Genomic DNA, 18,503 nt, shown 5'->3' with positions numbered 1-18,503 from the left:
TTTCATTACGTTTTTCTCTAGATTTATACATAAACACATTTAGTTGCATAATGAAGACAATAAACATTGTTTTAAACAGATTAAAAATTCATTCCCGGTGAAACAAAAACTTGGCAAAGTCTGTATCAGGTCTTTGAGTGTGTGTGTGTGTGTGTTTTCATTCTGCTCCAGTGGGAGAGCCCTGATCTCAGAAGTACTGAGCCTGTGTGCACAAAGCAAGCCCAGAGGAAAAGGCAGACACACCTGTACACACACACACACACACACAGACAGTCACACACACACGCGCAGTCCATGTGAGGCCTAGAGGCACACTTCCGCGGCCACTCACCAGGAGCTGGTCCTCCTTGATGACGGTCAGCTGCTTGGCCCACTGCCCGAAGCGCTTTTTCCGCAGCAGGAAGGCGCATATCCTGCAGTCCCTCACCAGGTGCATGGAGGCTTCCTCTGAGGGCCACTGGTGTGTGGGCTGCGGCCCTTTGCCTTCCTCCTCCTCCTCGTCATAGGACTCGTAGGAGCTGCTCATCGGGTCCGAGTCATTGTCTGCGGGAGCCACAGGAAAGGACCCGTTACTGCGTTCTTGCCTGGGAGGCACCTTCTTACCTTTCTGTAGGCGCCCTTGCCCTGGGATTCGGGGACCAGGAGGGGGTGGACATGAAGTGTGATTGTGGTGATCTCTACACCCCTACATGGGCACTGTGTTGTACAGATTTACCGGTGGCTTTGTGACCTCGGTGACTTCTCCGAGTTTCAGTTTTCTTATCAGAGAGACAGTCACGGTCAATGACACTATCTCCCTCATCAGGCTATTAGGATCAGTGACCACAGGGCATTCAGCCCAGTATCTGGCACTCAGTGAGTGCTCCGCTAACATCAGCTACTGTCATACCCCGTCATCGTCATGTCCTTAGTTTCAGGTGACTCTCATAGCACCCAGCAAATGCCTATTTTATACTGAAGGCAACTGGAGGCTCGAAGAGAATAAGACTCATTCAAGGTCAGTCACCAAGGGTCAGGGCAAGGGCTAGATCCAGGGCTCTTGACTCCCATGCTGGTGGTCTTTCCACTGAACCCTGGAATCACTGAGTACAAGGGCTTGGGGCCTCTGTGGTGACCCAGAGGGGCTGGTGTGCACGTGCATGCCAACGGTCAGGTCAAGGCCTGTTCTCTGAGGTTAGGGCCATTCTGAACAACTTCCCAGTACTTACAGGAGTTCTTTAGCTCCCCATTCATCCTGGTCGCGGGGTAGCTGCTGTCTGCATCCTCGTAGTAGCCATCCATGATGGAGTGGGCTGGGCTGCAGCCATCTGTGGGGTTGGTGGAAGGAGCAGCACCTTGGAGAAAGACAGGCAGGCTTCAGGGGAAGACTCCAGACACCCTGCCCCTCCTTGGGGAAGATAGAGTACAGCTCCCTTGCCAGGATAAGGGGCCTCCTCTCTGTATGTCATCTGCTCTAGCTCCCCACAAGCTCTCTGTGCTCCTATCACCAGGAGCTGCCCTTTTGGGCCCTGTCACACCTCTAGGGCTGTGTTCATGCTATTCTGTGTGCTCTCTTAGCTTCTGCTAGAGAACTCCTACTCATCCTTCAATACCCAACTCAAAGATCCTTCTTCTGACCTTCTCAGACAAAGAATGGTCAGCATCTCCTCAGTGATCCCACAGCACTGTTGTGTGTGTGTATGTGTGTGTGTGTGTGTGTGTGTGTGTGTGTGTGTGTGTCTTGGTCACAGCCCTCTCCCTCTACATTGTTCTAGCTGTCTGGGCTCAGCACCCCCTCATCTTCTGCCACCTCGGTCCTTCTGCTCCCTTCCTTATACATATGCTCTCTCTTGTGACAGTGATTCTCCCAAACCTTTGTGACTATGGGCAGGAACTGGACTAGAGGAGGTAATGGAAGCGCATACAATAGTGAACACAACAGCTGGAATGTTCCATGGAATGTTCCCAGCACATTCCCACTCAGGGGGGAGCACAGTGCAGGGGAGGGGCTATGTGGCATTGTATTCTGCTCAGATTTACTTGGGGTCTCTTTAAAATGCAGATCCCTGGGCTATCTCCCTAGAGATTCTGATTCACCGGTGGGGACCGAACTGATCAATTGACATTTAAAAAAAACCTACTTAATAAGGGATGCCTGGGTGGCTCAGTTGGTTAAGCAGCTGCCTTCGGCTCAGGTCATGATCCCAGTGTCCTGGGATCGAGTCCCATATCGGGCTCCAGGGAGCCTGCTTCTCCCTCTGCCTCTGCCTGCCATTCTGTCTGCCTATGCTCGCTCTCTCTCCCTCTCTCTCTCTGATAAATAAATAAAATCTTTAAAAAAAGACCTACTTAATAGGACATTAAAAATCTGTACAAATAGAAACTATATGGAACGCCAAGAAATCAGATTTTTTTTTAAACAGTTAAGGTTATTTTGATGCAGATGGTCCCTGGGGCACACTCTGAAGATCGGTGGGTTAAAGGCATGTGCTTTGGGTTTGACCAGATTTGAGATGAATCTGTCACCACCATTTATTGGTCATAAAAGTCTCAGTTTCTCTGCATTTCAGGTTCTTCACCTTACAGTAAGGGGAGCAGTTCCCACTTTGGACTAGTGATACAATGCATACAAGCTCTTGGCACAATGCCTGGCACATAAAAAGCACTAGACAGATGCCAGATGCCATGATTATTACCATTTCCTTTGACTCCTACAATGCAGGGAGGTAGGTATGAGGCCCATTTTACAGATGGGGATGCTGGGGCCATACACTGTTTGCTAGGGCCAAAGGCTGCATGAGAACTGAGGTTGTCAGCTTAGGGAATAGATGCACATCCCCTCTTCCAGGAAGACTTCCTTCATGCAGTCCAACTGGCTCTCACACCACACTGTTCTTCAAAGTGCTGCTCTGGGCTCCTGGCCCCTGCCATCCATCTGTTTCCTGAGGACAGCAGCACTCAAATTCCCAGCAACTGGGAGACCTAGTGCTATCTCCCTAGTGATGATCAGAGCCTGCCTTTCCCAGCAGGTCCTCTGCGGCCTCAGATGCCGGCGACATCCTGTGAGATGGAGGGGGGCGGGCGGGGCGCAATGGGAAAGAGGGAGGGGACACGCAGGCAGCACACTTGAACACCTGGCAGGGCTGGTCACTGTGTCAGAGGAAGGATATTCCCCGACAGGCTTGGCACCCTCTCCCTGGTCAAGCTCCCTGGCCCTTCCTGAGGCCCGCCCTTCCCTCCTGCCCCAGGATCCCCGCTGCCCCAGTGGAGAGGAGTGTCAGCTCCTGGGGAAGGTAGAGGAACCTCGCTCAGTGGAGGGCCTTGATCTGAACTTCAGCACTTTGTCCTCACCTTCCTCTCCTGTCCTCAAGTGGATAAAATAGAACAAAGTCACCTGCTTTGGATCCAAATAGCCTCTTGCAGCAACACAGACTGCAAGACTTTCAAGGCCAAAGAGAACCACTGACCACCTGGTCTAAGCCCACCCTTCCACTTTGTTTTCACTAGTTAATTCATCCTAAAAATAACATGCCACAGTAGCCCCAGGTGGAAAAAACCCAAATATCCACCAACTGACAAAGGACTGAACAACTATCCGTACAATGGAACACGACATGCCCATAGAAAGGAGAGGAGTACCGATTCACGTGGTGATGCGGGTTAAGCTCGAAAACAGTATACTAAGGGGAAATAAGCCAGGCACCAGAGGCCCCACATTGTACGGTTCTATTTATATAAAAGATTCAAAATTAGCCAATCCACCGAGACAAAAAGCAGATTGGTGGTTGCCAAGGGCTCAGGGGAAAAGGACAATGAGAGTGACTGCTTAATGGGTACTTGCTTTCCTCCCTGAGTGAGGCAATGTTTGGGAACGAGGTAGAGCTGATGCTGCCCAACACGGTGAGTGTACTACTAAATGCACCTGATTGGACACTTTAAAGTAGTTGAAATGGTCCATTTATGTTACGTATATTTTGTTACAATAAAAAAATAGGCCCATGGTGATAAGCACGATCAGTATAAAAGAGGATGAATGGGAAAATATTATGTTCCCTTCCCCCAGGTGTCTATTCATTTCCCACAGGGGAATACTGTTCACGGTTCCTTGCACATCCTAGCAAAATTGCTAAAATGCATGCGTAAGTGCATGCGTACCCCATTCAGGAACAAATGGAATCCTATAATAGGTAGTATTCTGTGTTTGAGGTTTTGATTAATGAAGGTATCTTGGAATTCAGTTCTGATCAGCACAGACAGACCTGTTTCTTTCTTTCTTTCTTTTTTTTTTTTTTGCAGTTGGAGTATAATCCACTGTGCTACTGAGTGAGAGTGGAACACCACATAAACATTACATTCTAGAAGTTCAACTACAAATGTTGGGTCATCCAAAAACCGTAGTATAGTTTCTTGGTATGTATTGTTGGCTTGCTCCATCCCAGCCAGTGGATTAGCTGATCCGCAAAGAAACAGCCATTCATTTCCGGGCTGGAGGAAACCCATGGAAAGATGACAGTCTGTTGTGGCTGATTTAAGAGATTTTTCAGAGGCCATTTGTACCAGTGCCCTCTAAATTATTTCATTTTATTGTGTTCACCTACCAGTAAAAAAGTAACCATGTAATGTACTTCCATGTATGCATGGGTCCATTATATGTGTGTGGATAGACTGCTTACAGGCTTATGCTATTATTAGATTATAAATGTTAGAACTCCAAAACATTCATATAGAAATTTTAGAAAGGAGTGTTGAGCTAAATGTCAGGAAGGCTTCTAGTCCTTGTTCCTTTATCAATTCGTGAATTCCCTGGGGTGCCCACATTCTATTCGGAGACCTTTTGATTTCGGTCACATGCTTTTTTATCCTCCGAGTTAACTTAATAACTCAATCTGCCCCCAAGACATGGTGGGGCTGAAGTATGAACCAGCTCATGGGGTACACCAAGGAGGAGCACATAGCGAGCCCCGGCTTCAGTTCTTGGAACTGGGACACAGTGCCCGGCTGCGGACCTCCGTCCCTGCACGATTACAGGCATGTTATCCAGCCCCCTTCTTATTTTCAGGATAGGGAAGGGGAATGTCCAAGGCTGGACAGAACTGGGGCTGTAAACAAGTCCCTGATCACTGGGACTAGGACCACTGGCCTCCTCCCCTTAGAGAGGCTGGGGGCTCAGGCAGCTTTTACCCCGGTTGTATGGAGGACTGGGCAGGTGCTGGGCTTGGAGCTCCAGCCCTGGCAGGACACACGGGAGCTTTAGGAGAGGAGTCCCAGTTTGTAGGGGGTGGGGAGACCAGAAACTTACTGTGGGAGCTGATGTACTCAGGGGACTTGCCTGGTCCCAGGGGTAGGGCCTCTTCATAGTAGTCCTCTGGTGGGGGCCGTTGGGGAAGCGGTGGAGGCAGGTCGGCTGACTGAAGGGGGACAAAGGAGGCAGGTAAGACCAGGAAGGCCAGGAGAGCGGACGGAGTCGGTGGGGTGATGGAGAGGAGGCTGGGACAGAGAGAGGCGGGAGCCCCAAGGAGGTGGAGGGGGGATGCAGATGTGAAGCAGGAACTTCCGACAGAGGGGCAGAGGGCAGAGGTGGGAACCCTGAGAGGCCACCTGGTCCTCTATTTCTTGTCCGACTCATTTCAGCATCGGGACTTCTTGAGAGGTTCTAAAAGTTTTGTGGAAGGTCACACAGATGTCATTAGGCTTTTGATGAAGTAAGCCCATGTGGAATGATAAAAAACCGCCAGAGTTCGGCAGTGCTCTGCAAACATGTCTGCACACCTGTGAGGAAGCACGACAAGCATGTGGAAGACACAATACTCAGTGAGGTGGCACGGCCTCATGGTTAAGAGCTTAGGCCCTGAGGCCAGGGCACCCCCACTTCACCGGGATTAAGCTCTGTAGCTCACAAGTTGTGGGCACTGACATGTTTACTCACGCTAAGCCTTATCTGTAAAATGGGGATACCAACGGTGCCAACCTTGTTCAGTTATTGTGAGCATGAAAAGGACGCAGTGAGGGGTCAACAGTTGGTACCATTGGATGGCGATGAGGATAGTGAGTTATGCAGTCAACGCAGTGTTCAATGTGATTATGAGCCCCTTGCCTTAGTTCCAAGGACGAAGGCAGGGAACCCCAGGTATGAACCAAAACTTTATTTTGCAAGTGAAAAACAGGCTCAGAAAGGGGAGGTGGCTCATCTAAGACCACATGGCAGCAGGAGGAGGGCAGAGGCCACCAAGCCCTAACCCAGAACTTTCCCTACACTCACTCCACGTTTATTATGGCAGTCAGAAGTTGGGGGGGGGGTGTCCTCTGTGCCTGAAGGGACAGGGCAGTTTACCACATTATCCCTGTTCAGTGTGGGCGTGGTGAGCACACCATGGGTCACTGAAATGTTCCCACTGCCCGTTTCTCCCCTTAGAACAGGGTCCTGCACAGCCGGGGGGTCCTAGGCATTGGCCGGAGAGCTTTCCTGGCCACTTCAGAGGGACAGAGGGCCAGAGGGTTTGGGAACCCAGGCCATGACTCACGTGTCTCAGAGACGGGCTCTTGGCTGGCTCAGGGCTGGCTCCTTTGCAGGGCTCCCCGTCATCTTCTGGCATGTCCCGGAGGTCGCTCAGGTCACAGTCTACCAAGGGCCAGGCCATGGGGGCAGAGGAAGCCAGGGATGAGCTCAGTAGAATGGGAGGAAGCCTGGACCTGGGGTCTGGAGGCCTCTATCACCTCCTTCGTTAGAAACCCTCGGCAAGCGACCCCATCACTCTGAGACTTGGTCTTCTCCTCTGTACACCGGTCTCAATAATCCCTTGCCTTGTCTGTCTGCCAAGGTTACCAAGAGGACCAAAAGAGATGGTATCTGGTGTGGTGCTTTGGGGATTTTCAAGAAGTAGGTCATGAAGGCCCTGTGTCTTCCCTCAGTCTCTCCATCCCTGAAACTTTCACCTGACCTGCAACTTTCTCAAAGAGGAATAGTGCTATCTTCCCTTGGGAGGGAGCAGGGCTGGGACACGTCCTGCCCACAGCCCGGCGTGGCTGCTCCCATGCCCCCTGGCAGCTCTCCTTTCTGCTGGGGGGCAGGGAGGCTCAGCCCAGAGTTCAGGCGGCCACCACCAGCGGCTCTGAGCAGCAGAGCGACAGCGTCTTCTGTGGCCTATGCGTTCCTCCCTATCTTTCTTAAAATCCTGGGGATGACTTCCGGTGACCACAGAGATTCTGACTGGATTTTCAGACTGGGCAGGGCCCAGAGAGGCCAAGGGACTTGCCCACTGTGACTCAGTGCTGCGACGTTAAGAGTCAGACTCCCACCCAATCCGAGGGCCCTTCCAGAGACGGGGCCAGGGGGCTCGCACACGCAGGGAGAGGACAGCTCCCGGCTGGGGTTGGGAGACGGCCGCTTACCGAACTCTTCAAAGAGGGACTCCACGAAGCTGGGCCCAGAGTGGAGGTCTGCTGTGTTCACATACAGGTAGGAGACTTCCTTGGCTGTGAGGAGTGGGAGAGCCCAGCTGCGGTGAGGGGGCTGTGGTCTGCTGCTGCCCACTCTGAGGACGGCCGGGTCCCCCCCTCCCGCCACCGGGACACAAGCCCACTCAGGACTCGGCCTCTTTGACAAAGCACGTGCACAACCTAAATGAGTTCCCTGGTTTTCAAACATTTGTTCTGATTTTTAGCTCTTTCCTGAGCGTCTCCTTCTCCAAAGGAAAGGATGCTCAGAGCACGGTACAGAAAACAGAACATAAGGCTGCTCTGGGGAGGGCCAGGGGCAGGGCCAGGGCCAAGCATGGCTGGCAGACCACCGCCCCTCCCACCCTCCCACAGTCCTGTGAGGCCTGCTGATGACATCAGCCTGTTTTGTCCCTGGAGGACAGGCTCAGAGAGTCACCCAGGAGTGATGCCCATGCCCTCAACCCTCAGACCCCCACAACACTGTATGGGCACACTATGGCTTGTCAGAGTTTACTGAGTGCGGGGCTGACCTGGGGCATTGAGCACAGGCAGGAGTGGATGGGGAGCCCTTGCTGCAGAGCGACGGTGGGGCAGAGAAGCCATGGGGTTCCTGGAGGGGCATGAGGGAAGCCACAGGGCCAGGTACAGCTCGCGGAGGGTGTGTGTGCAATGTGTGTGCTGTGTGTGAGTGTCGTGCATGAGAGTACGTGGGGTACACGAGGTGTACCTGGGTGTGCTGTGTGTCGTATATCGCGTGAACTGCGTCGGGGAGAGCGTGCTGCTGGTGCGTGTGGGGCATGTGTCACGGGACAGCATATTTGCTATGGGTGTCCTGTGTCGGTGAGACTGTGTTGTGCACACGAGTGAGCATGGTGTGTGTGTGAGTGTGTGTGGCAGCTGTGTTGTGTACATGAGCATTAGTGGGTCAAGTTGGGAGGGGTATGAAGAGCCAGGATGGAGAAGGAACAAAGTGGCTGAGGACACCGGTCAGGCCCTGAAAGTGTTTGGTGGCACGCTGTGAGGCTTTGGTCCTGGGGAGTTCCTGAAGGTTCTTGAGGAGCTGGGGGCAGAGGGTCGGTGGCTGACCTGGGAGGGGCTGCAGGCTCTGCAGGATGGAGGCCACAGCCATCTTCTTCTCCAGGGCGGTGTCACTGAGGTACTCATGGTCCAGGAGGCTGAGCAGCCCCGTGAGCTCAGGCAGCAGCTGCTCCAGCACTAGAAGGAAGCACGGGGGAGGGAGGCTTGGGGTCAGGATCCCAGCTCTGCCCTCATCCACCAGAGGCCAGGGCAGCCCAGGCCAAAGGCAGGGCGGGTGTGACAGGGAGACCTCAGAAGCCCTCCCACAGCTGTCCCCGGGCTGTCCACTCACCTCCCGAGGGAGAGCCCTGCTCAGTTAACCATGACGTTCCGCTGCGCCTCCCACTCTCCCTCAGACCTCCTACGGCCTTGGCCTGAGGACACATGCTCCCAGCTTAGGCCTGGTGAGCCCAGGTAAGCTGAATAGAGGCTCTCGGCCTGCCCTTGTCCCAGCATGCCCTCGGCTGTCCAGGCCCAGGTCTCCTTCCTCGCTGCAGCTCGGGGCTCAGTGCAGGTCCCGGGCTGGAGCCCCTGGCCATCCAGGACACAGGCAGGAAGGGAGCCTTCCTGTCTCATCAGTTCATATGCTTCAATCTCTGGAACCTTCTGTTTCCGGTGCCTTGGTGGGAGCCAAACTAAACATTAACCCTTCCCATCCCAGGCCCCAAACCGTTGTCACCAGTCTTTCAGTGCTTTACCAGTGTTTTTCAAACTTCAGGGTATAGAGGAATTACCTGGGGAGCTCATCAAAATGCAGAGGCGGGCTCAGGTCTGGGACAGGACCCGAGATTCTGCACTGCCAGCGAGCTCCGGGCTGACGCTGACGTCGCTGGTTGAGACCACACCGAGTGGCAAGCCCCACAACACACAGTCCTTTAAGACCAGAGCATACCGCAACCATGATGTCATTGATGTGTCCCTGTCCCTAACAGTAACTTGGGACTTGGTTCGCCTTAGACCAGCTTTGTACAGTAGTAGTACTGTCCTGCTTTGTGACTTGCTAGTCACTTGTGCAGAATACTAAAAGCTAAGCGTGTTGAACAATTCTCATGAGCTGTACTAGGCCTTCCATACTTATAATTGCATTTAAATTTACTATTGAGCATTTTATGGCTCAGAGTGGTTAAGTAACTCCTCCAGGGTCACACAGCCAATGACACTTCATCTGGCCTTAGCTCCCTCCCTTCTAACCATGGCACTAGACTGCCTTGCAGGACTGCATATAACCATACCAATGAGTTTTGAGATCGGTCCCACGAGCACACCTCCTTTTTAGAAGAAGAAACCAAGGCTCAGAGAAGAGCGGTGTCTTGCTTGCAGTCACACAGAGGTCACCGAAGAGCCAGGCCTCTGGCTTATAGTCTCTGGGCTCCCAGCCCCATGGGCTTCTCTCCACCCTGGACCCTCCTAAAGAAACAACCAGACTCCGACTTACAGTTATAGGGTCTGGGTGTGTTAGAGGGGCTATAACCTCGTGAATAACTGCTGGAGCCAATCTGCTGGGTTCAAGTTTAGACTCCATTCATTATGGTGAGACCTGCGAAAGGTACTTAGCCTGTGACTCAGTTTCTTCCTCTATGCAGGAGTAATAATAGCACTTGTCTTAGAGCGTTCCTGGGAAGATAATTAGGTTATGCATGAGGAGTGCCTTGCCCTATAGAGAGTAAATCTCACGCCAACTCAGCTGTTGCCGTTGTCAGTGTTTAGCATGCTGGTCTATGCTGGGTGGGTCTCTAGAGCTGTCTGCTTCCCCAGCAGGCTGGGAGGCTCTAGATAGGGCAGACCGCCCTAGGAATCTCAGCTTCCTCGGCATCTAGTCTGGGGTCTGCTCAGTGCCGGCTCTCCATATGTGTTTCATGAGAGAGAGCATGAGCGGATGACTACGCCAGGATTTTTAAAAACTAGAATTGTACACACAGATAGTGGCAGTTGTTGGAAAAAATGGGATGTGGCCATCTCTCTGTAGCATTTCGTCATCACCTTAAACCTGCTGGAAAGGAGCTAAGAGCTGATGCTGTCAGCGGCCACTGTGTGAGCTCCTCTCTGCTGCTGGGCACTGAGATAGGGGATGTGACTGCCCTGTCTCATCTGTAAGCAGGTCCTGCTGGGGTACCTTTGTTCCAGAAGAGGACCAAGACCAAGAGAGGCTGCGGGATGGTCACACACGTGATTCCTAGAGCTGTGGAGTCACACAACGCCAGGGGGCTCCACTTGCTTTGCAGCCCAAGTGCAAGGGACCCAGAGGCCCTGCTCTCTCCACGGCCCCAGCCCTGGCAGTGCCCCCTGAGCAAGGCTTCTGATGGGAAGATTTCCTTCCTCAAAGTAGGAAACCACTTAAAATCAGAAGAACATCTTAGGTAGATTTTAGCTGTGGCAAAGGAAATCTTTACAAATGGAATCACAGACTTCTCGGGCACCTTCAGTAGACACACTGAAAGTCGGTTAACTCAGTTCTAAGATATTGACTGAGCGCTAATTGTGTGCCACTCAGGGGATTGAGAAAATGAGTAAGATTGTTTCAGTGGGTATGCTCCACACACACACACACACACACACACACACACACACACACACACCCCTAATTACTCATGAGGGAGGCCATGGTAAACACTCCCAGGAAGGCACCACGGGGGACCATGGTAGCTTTCTCATGGCCTGCAGCCATAGTTCCTATTTGAAAATTCATGACATTGCTCTGATATTACGTGGGAAAGTCAAGGCTATGGGATACAGTGACTATCCCTCTGAAACTTTTTGGCTTTGGGATTCCTTTGCACGTTAGGAAATTATCAAGGCGCCAGAGAACTTTTGTCCTATGTGCCTTACAGTTACCAATATCGACTGTATTCACAATTAAGGCTGAGGAAATTTTAAACCACAAGAACACACCAGCACATATCCCATTAGCCTTCAGAGCTACTGTGTCATCACACAACACAACCTCTGGAAAACTCCACAGTAAACCTCGAGAGAATGGGAGTGAAAAAAGGCATACTGCGTCTGAGTATCATAGAAAAGTAGGTTTGACCTTGCGGACTCCCAGGAAGCATCCCCAATCACACCTTTCTGAGAATCGTGGCCCTTCAATGAATGACCTTGGATTGCTAAGTCTTGCCCCTGTGTCCACTCCTCCCTCCCTCTCTCCCCAACTCCCTCCAGCCCTTTCTGCCTCTCATCTCACTCTGGGGTCCCGACGATTTCTTCCTGCTCTTATCAGCCAAAGTTTATGTGCCAAAGCTTAGATTCCTGCTTCTAAAAGCTCTCCTGCTACTAATTTGAGGTTTGTTGCAATTGTTTCCAAAGTAAGAACAATTAGGTTCCGAGTGAGTTCTCTGCACGGAAAGGTGGGGGAGTTTTAATACCTAAGCTTTGTTAACGGCTCTTTAAATTCTTTTCCCTGATTGTTAATGGGATTCTTAACATGGGACTCTGACTTCTAAGTGTTCTTGTTGAATGGAGACGTGATCACAAAAGTCCAAATAGAGCAAAGGAGAAGGAGGAAACTGAGTGAACCTGGGAGAAGCCTATGGGCAGTGAGGAGCTGCCCAGGACCTGTGGCAGCTTCTGTAGCCTGAAAGGACCTGGCAAGGAGCAGGTGGCTGAGGGACAGTCCCCCATCATTTCCAGAGTTGGTTGGCGGAGGGAGCGTGAGCCACAGGCGGCGTCTCAGCCTGCAGCGGGCAAATGGGCGAGAACCCTTCCCCAAGGCAGAGCAGTGACTGTGTGCTGGGCACTTAAGGCTCACCTTCTCATTTCAGCCTCATAAGCTGCACAAGGAGGGACGTAGTGTGGGGCTCTGTGCCCCAACGAGGGAGGGAACAGAGGCTCGGAGAATCGAGGCCACGCTGCTAGTAATTGGTAAGGGCAGCCCTGGAGCCCAGGTCTGTCCAACGTCACAGTGTACATCCTGTGCTGGAATCTTCCATCAGAAAATGTGGGCTCACAGCAGTGGAGGCCAGGCTGGGGCAGGGAAGAGGCAAGTAGCCCCTCAAAACCCTCCTGCTGAGGGCTCTGGGCCATGACTTCATTTGGGTTCCCGACCTGGGGACCATAACCCTTACTGGGGGGCTGAAATTCTTGCTCAGTCCATCTCTTTGCTCTGGGCCTGTTTGTGTACTTCAGAGCCCTCACTCTCGAGATCTCAGAGAAGCAAAACAAGCTTCTCAAATCATCTACCTGGCTTCAACAGCAGGATCTCATCCCAGGGAGCCCCTTATACCTCCTGGGCACAAAAGGGTTTTCAGCGGGTGCTCGGCTCTTCAAAGGCAGTCCCGAGCTCTCCTTCCAAAAACTGGCTTTCAGGGGCAACGACTGTGGCAGTGCCTTCCGTGGCAGCTTCGTCTTTAGTGCCAGAGAACTGAAACCACAGGGATTTAAGTGATGGCAGAATTGAATGTGGAGAGAAATCGTATGTGCATAGTGCATATGGTGAGGGGTTCTGCCAGGCCTCAAACAGACGGCCAGGACAGCAGCCTCAAATTTTAGCAAGAAGGAGACTCTCCCAGGGGCGTTGCTGGAAAGGCTGATTCTTGGATCTCCTCCCTGGGCTTTCTGGTTCTGCAGACCCTCTACTGAGAACCAAGAAGCTGCATTTTATTTCATTTTATTATCTATTCTTTTTATTTAAAAGATCTTATTTCTTTTTTTACCAGAGAGCGAGAAAGCGAGAGCACAGGCAGAGGGAGTGGGAGGCAGAGGGAAAAGCAGGCTCTCTGCTCAGGATGTGGGACTCGATCCCAGGACTCCGGGATCACGACCTGAGCCCAAGGCAGCCGCTTAACCAGCTGAGCCACCTGGGCGCCCCAGAACCTGCATTTTAATAAGCACTCCAGGTGGTTCCGAGGTTCAACCCATGAAAGCTACTCCGCCAGAAAACCCACACTGCAAGGCACGTTTGTGAACCCAAGGAACATGGGAAGGTGTTTCTCCTTTGCTCCCAAGTTATCATCAGACCTCACCTTAGAAAAACTGCAAGTCCAGGGTGCCTGGGTAGCTCAGTGGGATAAGCCGCTGCCTTCGGCTCAGGTCATGATCTCTGGGTCCTGGGATCGAGTCCTGCATCGGGCTCTCTGCTCAGCAAGGAGCCTGCTTCCCTCTCTCTCTCTGCCTGCCTCTCTATTTGTGATCTCTCTCTGTCAAATAAATAACTAAAATCTTAAAAAAAAAAAAAAAAAAAAAAAAAGGAAAGAAAAACCGCAAGTCCAGGTGGGAACAGGAGCTCCCACAGATTATAACTAGCCAGAGCAGGGAGTCTGGCGGAGAGGAGCACCGTGCATGGGCCCTTGCGGTCAGACCCGGCACCCTGCAATTCTCCAGCTACTGCTTCCAAGCGACAGCAAGATGGCACGCTGGGGAGCTCCGCGCCCTGGCCTTCTGTCTGTCACCCTGACGGCAAGGCGAGGCCAAGTGCCGACCGACCCCTGCCAAGCGAGGCAGCTGAGTGTGTGCAGTGCTCGGTCTTCGGTGCCTGGAGCCTGCACTCAGTCGGGGCCCTGCTGCCGCGAGGGCTGCTATCTCCTGACCGCCTCTGAACTGTGCTGGCTCCCGAGCACTGCTCAGGTGCTGTCTGGCCACAGATCTGCCGTAGTTGGGTACCAAGCTCCATCAGGACAGGGACCGTGTCTCGGTCACAGTAGCTGTCGGATAAGCATTTGTTTAGCCAACGTAGCATTTTGATGACCTAGTCCAACCTTCTCATTTTAAAGACGTGACAAGTGGAGGTTCGAGAGAGGTTCTTTGACTTAGGTAGGGCACCACAATGAAATGAAAATCAAAGTCCCTAGTGTTAAAGTCACACAAAGCTTGCGACTTGGCGGAGTCATCAAAGAGTGAGCGAGAGCACGGGCCGTGCACCATCTGGCCCCTCCTCGCTTGGCTGCTTTCCAGTGGTGGCCCCCCGGGGAAATTTCCTAACTCGTCCAAGCTTCCAGTTCTCTATCTGCAGACCCCGGGGGTCATCACAGTAACTGCTTCACGCAGTCATTGTAAAGATGAAAGGAAGCCATGCACGGGGGCTCAGTGCTCTGGACAGGTGCCTGGCCATTTACGTGTGACTTCCAGAGAGTTTCGGGTGCTGGGGCACAAGGGAGGGGAGGAAGGGGGTGTCCGGGGACAAGAGGACACGGGGACTCTGCAAGCCTTGCCACAATGACAGTTCATAGCTCTGAGCCTGACACTGAGCTTAGGGTAGCTGTGGCAGTAGGAAGGGCTGGAGCCCCTTTCCTCAGGGGGCTCCTACCTACCTTAAGAACACCCCCCATTCCAGATGAGGGGACATCTTTCATTTGGAGGGTCCCTAGTCAGGAAGAATCTCCTTTACCAATTCCTAACCGGCCCCCTCCCATCTTCACTCCTGGTCCAGGTCTTGCCTGCTTTCTGAGGACAGACTAGGGCATCAGGACAGCATTATCTTTTGTGTCTAAAGTTTATTTAGAACCACGAATACATTTCATTGATCTTGTTTGGTTTAGCTGAGCCTTAGGGAGGTACAGTGAATTCCAGCGAGGGGGAAAAAAAAAACAACAGGAAGAAATGGTTTAATCATTGTTTATAAAACTTCAATCTTTCACTAAGTGGACAGACAGACTCGGAAACCCAAGATGGGTGATAATTGTTCATTAGGTTTCAAAAAAAATTGCCAAATAAAATCAGGAACTATTTTTAAAATATTTAAGATTAGACCACTAAGTGTTTACTTGTTATTGGTGAGTACCCAACTAAGATCAATTTTCTCTCCACTCCTCCACCCTCACCACTTCATTTAAATCAAAATGAGATGGTGCAGAGCAGAAAATAAGCCACAGGCAGAAAGCACTGTTGCTTGCTCCCAGGACTGTACCCCCATGCACTATGAATGAAGTTTTCAATCCAAAGGTCTTTATCATAGCTGGTAAGTGTTCTATGGCAAAGGCTGGAATTATATAGAGATCTCAAAGGTAAAAGAGTCTAATTTCCGAAACAAAAGAGAAGTGAATAATTAACCTTCTGCAAACCACAGGAATAATAACCCCTGTTTTGGCAATGACCTAGTGGGCGCCCTGACTTTTGATCTCATTCCTGGGCAATTTTCAGACTATGGAATTTACAAAAATGCTTGGAAACAGCTTGCAAGTTACAACGCCATTAAATGCAAAGCAGTGGGAGGAAATACAATTTCTCTTTCCCCCATCTCCTTTTTTGACAAGCCTCTCTAGGACAAAGATAACTCATCCTTCTTTGTCTTCAAAGTCAGAGAACATGCAACAAGCATGATTCAAAAATGGAAAACAGGAAAGTTGTCAGTATGTGGTGTTTACAAAGGGCATACCTGTTTTATTTGTTTACTCAAATTTTCTTTCTCATTTTCCAAACAGCAAAATAACCCAATTTCCAGCTCCTGAGCTGGAGAAGGGACCAATGTGTTACTTTAAAAATTTTTGGTCATGATCTGAGAGATGACTTTCTGTATCCAGTGCTACAATAAGCTAGCACATTCATGAGGTCTGACTCCACTGTGGGGGTGGGGAGGCAAGGCACCCTGAAAAGGCAAGCAGTCTACTTAGCAGGTGTGACTTCAATGTTTGGGTAGGGGGAAGGGAAGGAAGAGAAACCCTTTCCTGTGGACTTCCAGTTCTGCAGGCCTTTCCAGAAAAACTTTCCTCTAGGTTGTGCCTTCATGCTCCTTTCCTCAGCCTCTTAATCCAGGGCCTGTGCACACGCTGTTCCTTCTGCTTGTCAGAACTCCCTTCTCCTGCCAACCAGTGATGCCCTTCTCCACTCTCTGCTCACTCGTGACTGCTTCAGGGAAGTTTCCCCTGTCTTCTCCACCACATCTGTCCCCCTATTTTATAGTATGATAGCATCACTCTCTCTCTGGTATGTGCCATGGTGAAATGTTACATTTAAGTATGCATTTCTTCAATTAACATCAGCTCCCACAACTTGAGCCTGAATGCCTTGAGGGCAGGAATAGCACCAGCTTTTGCTAGTACCTGACACAGAGTACATGCTTAAGTTATTTGTGGAATCAATGAATTCTTGATGCAAACTTAAGAGTTGCTAGTCTAGTAGTTAATGTGATTGAAAAACCGTGTCTTTAATAGTGGGTCGGCATCATAAAAAGATGCTTAAAAAAAGAAAAAAAAAATCAGGTAATAATAGTCCCGGGAGCAGAAGAAAGCAGAGGTTCATTTTCCTACTTGGCTAAACTCCCCAAACCGTATTTGGTTGAGCTTATATCCCTCGTGTGAATACGGCTGCCAACGGATTCAGTGATGCACATTTTGTAGTTGGTGGATTTTAATCCTAACGTAGGAATTGGGAAATAATAATGACTAACATATATTAAGCGACCCAAACTACTTAAGTTCAAGTCCTATCTCCTCCACCCCACCCCCCACGGCCTCGCTGTGCACCTTTGGGACACTTAAATTACTACATGTGTCTCATGTACATCACCAGAGACCTATGAACCTATGTACCTCATCTGTGGGAATGAGCCCTAATGCATGGAAATGTGCCTACTATGGTGCCTGGCACATAGTAGGTTCTCAATAAATGTTTATATTACTCTCTGTTTATATTAATCTCGCATTGTTATTCTGTGTTACCCTCTGCTTTAAACGATTTACTTGTATTATTCACACTATTTAATTCTTATGATAAGATGGGCTAGCCCCATTTTGCAGGTGTGGGAACTCCAGATTCCAGGGTGGGAAGAACAAGGAGGAGCTCCTCAGGGATGCCCGCCCCAGCGGTCCCTCATGGCAGTACTTCTGGCTGCCCAGCTCTGGGCTAAATGCACACCAAATGCCTACAGAATTCTCCCTGAATTTGTGGGTGCAGACATCTCTCCTTCTCCTGCCCACAGTCTCTTCCAAGTTGCTCCAAATCTACCTATTGGGGGCCACAGGGACACCTCACTTCCTCTGAATTCATAAGCCCTTCTCTTGGAGCCCAGGTGAAGGCCAAATAGTGGGCACAATGGCAGAGGGAACTGCGCTGGTTGGACCAGCATTATTGGTCACTAAAACAAACACTTCCTGTTGTCCCAGAGTGTTTGGGGAAGACCATGGGTCATGTGGGCTGGAAAAGAATGAAAAAGGAGCAGCAGAGAAACCCAGCTGCAAAGCCAATGTCTTGGCACGGACTGCTTTCCAGGAGTTAAATATAGCCCCTGAGTGAAGGAGGGCCAGGGAGGGTCACCTTGGAGGGCTTTGTGCATGTTCATTACAGCTGGTGCAGGAAACACAATATCCTTTATGCTGAAGAGAATAGTACAGGTTTGACTCCACAAGCCAGAAGCGCAGAATCCTAAGGGAGGGAGAGGAGGGAAGAGAGAGGGGGAGGACTTGGGGGTTCGTATGAGAGTACTGGTTTGGGGCCACGCATCTGCTAGGGAGGAATTTGGGGTAAGTCACTCAACCGTCCGAGCATCCACTTCCGCTCTGTAAGGAGGGGCTCAGGAGGTCCAGGTGTCAGTTCGTGTGAGGAGAGAAAGGGTTTTAAACCATGGATCATTATTAGGGATGTTAGGGGAGCACACTTCTCTGATCTGTTATTTCAGGAAGACAGGGAGGCCAGAGGTCAGGGAGGTCACAGGTTAGTTGGGAAGCAGGTCATAGGGGCCTTTTATGGGACTCTCTTGGTAGGATTCAGGCCAGGGTGACAGGCTCAGGGAACCTCCGAATCTTAAATGGCTTTTCTAGCAGCCGCTCTGCCCAGGCTCCCCCATCCACCAGCAGCACCCTCACTCTGGGCATCTGGTGTCCCAGCCCTGGGCCACCAGGGAAGCCATTTCCAGACAGGAGGGGGTGGGGCAAGCCACTGACTTCCGAGGAAATAGCTTTTGGCTGTGGGACTGGGCTCTCCCAGAATTGTTCCTTTGTCTGCAGATTCCTCCCTGTTTAGCTCACAAAGGAAATGGTTCCAGGAGGAAGTGGAAAACTGTGACCCACACATGCTCGTCCCCTGCACAAGATGGCGGCTGCTTCCGTCCAAGGCAGTCTGCACCATGTCCTTCACCAGAGTGG

General features: G+C 51.1%; 1 protein-coding gene across 3 annotated transcripts in view; it reads right to left on the bottom strand.

The window, feature by feature from the left end:
- AFAP1L1 (actin filament associated protein 1 like 1) overlaps positions 1-18,503 on the bottom strand; it is a 57,458-nt gene that overhangs the window by 23,611 nt on the left and 15,344 nt on the right. Inside the window, exons 1-7 of one of the 3 annotated variants that reach the window (XM_059417126.1) lie at positions 8,786-9,010; positions 8,503-8,631; positions 7,369-7,452; positions 6,501-6,598; positions 5,279-5,387; positions 1,209-1,334; positions 332-543 (exon numbers count right to left, since the gene is read on the bottom strand). In XM_059417126.1, the coding sequence (XP_059273109.1) occupies positions 332-543; positions 1,209-1,334; positions 5,279-5,387; positions 6,501-6,598; positions 7,369-7,452; positions 8,503-8,631; positions 8,786-8,879 (852 nt within the window). In that variant the 5' untranslated portion in view covers positions 8,880-9,010. Of the gene's footprint in view, positions 1-331; positions 544-1,208; positions 1,335-5,278; positions 5,388-6,500; positions 6,599-7,368; positions 7,476-8,502; positions 8,632-8,785; positions 9,011-18,503 lie in introns of those variants that run through there. The other 2 variants (XM_059417127.1, XM_059417128.1) reach the window with 2 other exon arrangements.

The sequence above is a fragment of the Mustela nigripes genome, chromosome 12, assembly GCF_022355385.1.
Source record: "Mustela nigripes isolate SB6536 chromosome 12, MUSNIG.SB6536, whole genome shotgun sequence".
In the NCBI taxonomy this organism is placed as follows: Eukaryota; Metazoa; Chordata; class Mammalia; order Carnivora; family Mustelidae; genus Mustela; species Mustela nigripes.
The sequence above is the reverse complement of the archived record's forward strand: the minus strand, read 5'-3'. Positions and strand labels throughout refer to the sequence as shown.